The 7103-nt window shown below is 34.3% G+C and overlaps 1 protein-coding gene across 1 annotated transcript; it reads right to left on the bottom strand.

The window, feature by feature from the left end:
• Nucleotides 1-2266: 2266 nt before the first annotated feature.
• Nucleotides 2267-6869, bottom strand: LOC125247115 (intelectin-like). Its single transcript, XM_048158319.1, has 7 exons — nt 6617-6869; nt 4412-4564; nt 4083-4330; nt 3845-4003; nt 3604-3724; nt 3063-3166; nt 2267-2860 (listed from the first exon to the last, which is right to left on the bottom strand). The coding sequence occupies exons 1-7, from the start codon at nt 6675-6677 to the stop codon at nt 2708-2710; spliced, it is 999 nt and encodes a 332-aa protein (XP_048014276.1). The 5' UTR covers nt 6678-6869; the 3' UTR covers nt 2267-2707.
• Nucleotides 6870-7103: the final 234 nt, after the last annotated feature.

Raw genomic sequence — 7103 nt, 5'->3', positions numbered from 1 at the left:
GCGACAGAGGAAGGACATTCGGATTAATAAGCAAGAGATACAGAATGCCTACAACAGGAAGATTGGATCATACCAAGCATTGATCAATTGACCAGTAGCCTAATATGAATTTGGATTTCCCCAAGAAGTAGTATAAAAGTCTGAGGAGTAAAAGGCCTCCTCAGATGCTGCTTGCATTAAGTGTAGAAGAACATCTGATACCCTAACAAGGGGTGCTTAACAGCATCTCCAATATTGCTGGATAAAGCAAGGTTATAGAGCTTAAGCTGATTTAAGTTTTATTTTGTTTCATTTTGCATTAAATGCTTTGTATTGTATCCAATAAAAGATATATTTTATTGTTACGATTGCCTTCCGTGAGACTGTTACGGCCTGGTCTAGGTCAGGTCTGCAACATAAATGACACAACAATGAATGGCCGTCATTTTTATTTATGAAGTTGATCTTTTGATCAATCTTTTAGTGTGGTAGCAGTTTGAGAGTACAAACAATATAACAAAAAAATAAATAAACAAAAGAAACAGAAGCAAATTTTCAGGGATGAGCAAATGCCAAAACAAACAAAGAACACTCTAACTTCCCATTAAAGAAACTAACTTCCATGTGCATCAAAATGAAGGAACCAAAATACAACAATATAACCTCACTCCTTGTCTATCCAAAAACAGGAGAAAAAGGTAATGGCCGAGTGGCCTACAAAAATAAATAAGGCATAAGGCAAACCCAATTTTGCACCACCACACAACACCACAACTCTACCATGCAAACAGATTGCCCCACCAGTTTAGTCCCGAATGAATGACTCTTATGAGTGTGTTCTTTTTAGTGAATCAAACACAAATATCTCACTATGTATGTTTAACTGTTATATTTTTATTATTATTATTATTTTAGTTTTTATGTTTGTTTGTGTTTTTGTAGTAAAAGGACTGGATCCAAATGTTGAATTTATGCCCCATTTAAAAAGACCATGTCATTTGTATAACCTTTTACATGTCCACAATTGTTTTAAGTTAGAAATGTTGAACCTAGTTCAAAAACCATTGTCACAAACAGTGCTGGCATTTCTTTCCGAATGCAACAAAAACTACTAGCTGGACTGAATTGCGATGCGATTCATTTGCTTGTGCATTTTCCACAGAATGCATACAGGCTATGTCCATTACTGCTAAATATAATATATTTCAATATAACTGAAATATAATTCTAATAATAAACACTATTATTCCTAATCTCTTGCTTAAAAGTTTAACCCCAGAAAAACTCACCAGCCGATTTTTTTTTAGTTTAACGCATTAATGTTTGCATTATCAATTCAATGAGCAGATAGGCTAATTATAATCATAATCGAGTTGTTTCGAATCTGTACACAATCATCATGATAAATTTGCTTTAAAATTCTGAACAGCCAGGACAATTTGTCAGTTCATAAACACAATACAACACAAAAACAAGCTCATAAATAACAACAAAATTATATATTAAAATAATAGCTTTAATAATAAATGTTATGGCTTCCGTGCAGTCAAGAAGACACCTTGAAGAATCAGACCCAAAACCTGCTGCTGAAACAGGACACCACGCTTCATCTCCTTATTAACCACCAGATGGCAGAAAAGATTTGACTATAATTTGTTTCGAGCTTGATGTACCGCTTCAGAAAGCTTCATTGTGCCAGGAATAATTTGCAAAAATGCTTGTACTATTCTGAACGATGTTTGAAACTTTGTAATGCTAGCACTTCTTGTGTTAAATGCCTCCTTAGGATAAATCGCTGGTTGTATTCCTCAAGTCGATTTGGATAAAATGAATTAAAGTAAATGAAAATGCAGAACAAATAAGAAGTGTCGTCAGGCAGGGGGCAGGGGCATGGGCATGGAAGGGGGTGGGGGGGCAGCAAATGAAAGATGTTACTGTATAGGCGTAGTTTTACAATATTTTCAACTCGAAAGTAAATATGCAAATAAAGTAGATGTGGTACAAAATGTTACAAAATGTTTTTATAAATTACCAAATACCTTAATTTTAAGTATATCAAAATAAACTACAAAATACAGCAGCCACACCATGTATCAAATAAACTACTGTATTTTTGTATTTTAAAAATACTGAAAAATACTTTCACTTAACAACAAAAGATGTTGAGTGTTTAATGCTATGAAGCATCCTTATAATTTCAAATGTATTGTACTCAGGGATGCTGTCACAACTCGGCCAAGTGTGGTTTAACAGGAACTTGATGAAGGCAAAATAGTAATAACAGGCTTTATTAGAAAAACAGAACGTAACCAAACGTGTTATGGAATATGTTCATGGAATATTTTCAGTGTAACTTATAAACTATGAAACTAAAGTAAGTTTTGAATCCATTGTTTGAACAGAATTGGCAACTCATTGGTTTTATTTGAACATTATACATTTGTTTCCATTTGTGAACAGTTGGAAAAAAACATGAACATTGAGAGGTTAAAAGTAAGTTAGGTATGCACTAAAAGAAGCCTGCCAATAAATGGCTAATCCGACAGGGTTTTTTTTCCTTTTTTTTTTTTTTTTTCATCAGTTACAAACACCATACTCATTTTTAGATTATGGACCAATATAAAATATACAGTATATATTGTAAAGAAATATGTTTGAGCAAATTATTATGTAGCATATAGATATTAATCAATGTGCAGAAGGAAAGGAAGCAGGTCATTTTAGTTTGTCAGCGATAAAAAAGAAGTACAGCAGCTTCAGTTATCTCTTTGGAAGCACTCCATCCTGTATTAGTACCATAGCCATCCCAGTCAAAACTTGTAAAGTCCCCGCACTGTCTAGGGACCGCCTCAGGAAAGTGTCCACCTCCACCAATACAGAACTGCAAAAATATGAGTACATTAATAACAACAAAACATACATATTTCATCATATAACATTACAGTTGATTTATTACTTCTGTTGTAATTGTATTACTGTAAATGAATTTCCTCTTCATTTATACACTAAAGTGATCAGCAGCACTTCACCAATGCTGTTTATGAACATTGTTGTAAATAATCCACAATATTTGTTTAGCTCACATGTTCAGTGTGACAACCGGTTGGTTTAACGCCTGAACAAAGTGCCATGGCTGCCTTTTCAGTATTGAAGACTCTGAATGTGATGAATCCAGGCTCAAATATTGCTGAAAAAAACATAATTGATGATGGTCTGTCATGATAGGTCCATGCACACAGCATTCATTCATTCATTCATTCATTAAAGTGATTGGATCTCAACATGATGATGATTTGTAAATAATAGGCCTACACAACCTGATCTCACAGCAATTCGTACATATTTTACGAGGTGGATAATTTGTATGAATTTGTACGAATGACCTACCCCAACCCGGCCCCTAAACCTACCCATCACTAGGGTTTAGACAAATCGTATGAGTTCGTACAAGTGACGTCGTACAAATTCGTACGAATTAGCCACCTCATAAAATACATTCAAATTGGTCGTGAGATAGCACTGGCCTACACCATCACTGAATAATACACAGATTTTATGTCAGTCGATGCAGCTACTTTCTTTAAAAATATTTGAAAAATATTGGCCCAAGAGGAATTGCTGTACCTCTTGAATAAGGTCCATACAGTTTTTTAGTAGAATCCAGATTTCCAGTATCATACACTATTGGAATAGCAGGTCCATTATCAATGTTGCAAGTCCCGATTCCAAACCTCACAGGGAATTTCTGGGAAAATTAACATAAGAATTATTATTATTATTATTTACAAAATTGTAGTCTTTTGCCTTTAGCCTATATTTTATTTGAATATTTAAAACTCAAAACTGCTGTCAAAGTTTGTCTGACCTTGAATAAATTGAGAAGGTTTCCTCCGTGTAGAGTTAAGAAGCGATTTTCAGTGTGGTATCTCAGGATGGAGGCAGTGCTCCAGTGTTCCATCACCATATTATTAGGAACATGCCACACAGACACATCCTGTGCCGCAATTTCAAAGTATCCAGGATTCTATGACAGAAAGAAAACAGACTGTTCATTCATTTTGTAGATAAACATGTTTTAATTGTTGAATGTAATAAGAAATTACCTTATAATCATCACTTGTAGCAGCATCTGCAGTTCCAAATGTGACTCTGTTTGCCCATGTTCCTTCACCATCAGGCCGGTTTGCGTTGCTGCCCTGCTCACTAGACCAGCGATCACCAACAGTACACTTTCCATACATGTTATTTTCATGAACACTAGCCACCAGCGTCCAGCCGCCACCCGCAGTGGTCATATCACAAAACGTCTGGTAAAGGACCCCTCTTGGTGAGATCAGATAGTACAGTCCATCTGCATTAACAAAAGCATTGCTGAGTGACCTAAATTGAGTTGTTGCTTAAGATAACAAAAATAAATTCAAAAATACCATACCCTCATAAACTTGATATTTGTCAAGAATTTCTTTGCAGCTTCGAGCAACATATTTAATTCTGTCCAGAAGTTTTTCAAGCTCATGGTTGCTGTTGGTATCACTGATATTAATACATGGTGCTTCTGTTTCTTGTATTACATACATAGCTCCCACTGTAGAAAGATCAAAAAAAGAGTAAAATTTTGCTGTAGTGTGAGTCAGAAAATGTGAGTCACGTAGTGAAATATATTGTGATTAAAAAAATATGATGACTTTCTTAACCCTCTGGTCCCCTTTGGTCAAAAATGACTGAAAAATTTCATGTTTTGAAATTTTTTATTATTTTTTTTTGCTTCATTGGAATGGGATGACTCTTGGTGACTTTTGTTGCATTAGCTATGTGAACAAAAAAATCATGGACATGATTCAGAAAGGGTTGAAAAAAAGCCACACTTGGCTCCTTCTCAGTCAAAAATGACTGCCACAAAGCAGTAAAAAAAATGAACAGCAAAGAAGAGGTTACATAAGAGTACAAAACAGACACACCCACTCACTCACACACACACACACACACACACACACACACACACACACACACACACACACACACACTATTATACACACAAATGAACTGGTGTGGCTGTAACAATATGGTACAATTGAGCCAAATTACTCAAATAAGAGGTTGAAATCAGATCAGACCTAGATTTATTAAGCTGCGATACCTGTTCAGTTTTGTACATTTTTATTGAATTTTGATGTTTTGTGTAACAAAATGTCCTCCTCTGTGTTCAGGTTTGACTGTAGTAAAATGAATGCAAAAACTAAACCTTTAAATCAATATTTGGGAGAAAAGAAAAAAAAAAAAAACTTAACAAAAAATAGTCTGAAAATGTCTTAGTATAAATCCAAATCCATAACTTAATAAAAATAAGTGTTTATGTCTATAAACCACTAGAGAATTTATAAGCCACTTTATATAGAACTTTATAGGAATCTAGTGGTTACACCATGGCATTATGCAAGTATTTCATTTTTTACTCCCACCAGATGGCACTAATCTACCTTAAAAAATGGATTTTAAAGGATTAGTTCACTTTCAAATAAACTTTTCCTGATAATTTACTCACCCCCATGTCATCCAAGATGTTCATGTCCATCTTTCGTCAGTCGAAAAGAAATTAAGGTTTTTGATGAAAACATTCCAGGATTATTCTCCTTATAGTGGACTTCAATGGCCTCCAGACGGTTGAAGGTCAAAATGACAGTTTCAGTGCAGCTTCAAAAGGCTTTAAATGATACCAGACGAGGAATAAGGGTCTAGAGAAACCATCGCTCATTTTCTAAAAAAAAAAAAAAAAAATTATATACGTTTTAACCATAAATGCTCATCTTGAACTAGTTTTCTTCTTCTCTATTAGAATTCCAGCAGTGTAGACACTTTTAAGTGTATTACTGCCCTCCACAGGTCAAAGTCTGAACTAATTGTTATATTCTTGCACAAGCATATTGTATATGACAAATTTTGACCTGTGGAGGGCAGTAATACACTTAGCAGCATCTACACTGCTGGAATTCAAATAGAGAAGAAGAAGAGAGCTAGTTCAAGATGAGCATTTATGGTTAAAATGTATAACATTTTATTTTTATTTTTTTTAGAAAATGAGTGATGCTTTATCTAGATAAGACCCTTATTTCTCACCTGGGATCGTGTAGAATGCTTTGAAGCTGCACTGAAACTAATTTTGACCTTCAACCGTTTGGAGGCCATTGAAGTCCACTATATGGAGAAAAAATCCTTGAATGTTTTCATCAAAAACCTTAATTTCTTTTCGACTGAAGAAAGAAAGATATGGACATCTTGGATGACATGGGGGAGAGTAAATTATCAAGAAATTTTAATTTGAAAGTGAACTAATCATTTAAATGCCTTGTCTCTATTTTAACATGTAATACTGATTCAATTGAAAAATTTCAAAATATATTAGAAAAAAAAAATTGTGAATTATTTTCAATGGGGAAGAATAGCTAATAAAAATTGTATAAATATTGCATAGTATCATAAAATACCCTCCAAATTTTAAATAATAATCAAAAAATATTATTGAACAAAAATATATTACATTGGTTTTCCTGAAGAAAGAAAAGTTACATTTCAAGTGTGACACCTAAATGAAGAGGGTTAAGAGAAATTAGTGTCAATCAAATCAGATAATTACACTTACTTGATTTAGCATCACAGAACCATAAACTCAGTCCGAGACTGAGAAGGATCCCAAAAAACATTTTTGTAAGAAAGGATGATTTTCTGTCCAGTGTTTCTTATGAATATCCCGGACAAGCCCCCAGATCTGTTAGATTGTTTTTTTAGGTAGAGTATCTGAAGCCTTCAGTTGGAAACAGGTGCCTCAACCCCTGTGATGTGTGGCAGCAGCAGAAATGCTAGATATCTCAGGAGAATGATCAAGCAGACATAAAGCCAATGTGGTACCATAACATTTGTCAAGTTTAGTAAGGAAGGTGGATCATATTTATACTCACAAGATCAAGTAATAACATCCAGGATGTCCTGGGCATCCAATAATAGTACAGAGGTCAAACCGTACCATATATGGCATATGAAGAAATATATTAACAAGTAAGATGTTTTTGATGTGTGTGTCTATAAAACAAGGGCAGTCTTACACAAGAATAGTTAAAAGTGGAGCCTAA

This window comes from Megalobrama amblycephala, linkage group LG15, assembly GCF_018812025.1.
Source record: "Megalobrama amblycephala isolate DHTTF-2021 linkage group LG15, ASM1881202v1, whole genome shotgun sequence".
NCBI classification, from domain to species: domain Eukaryota; kingdom Metazoa; phylum Chordata; class Actinopteri; order Cypriniformes; family Xenocyprididae; genus Megalobrama; species Megalobrama amblycephala.
Note: the sequence above shows the minus strand (reverse complement) of the source record. Positions and strands in the feature narration are given on the sequence as shown.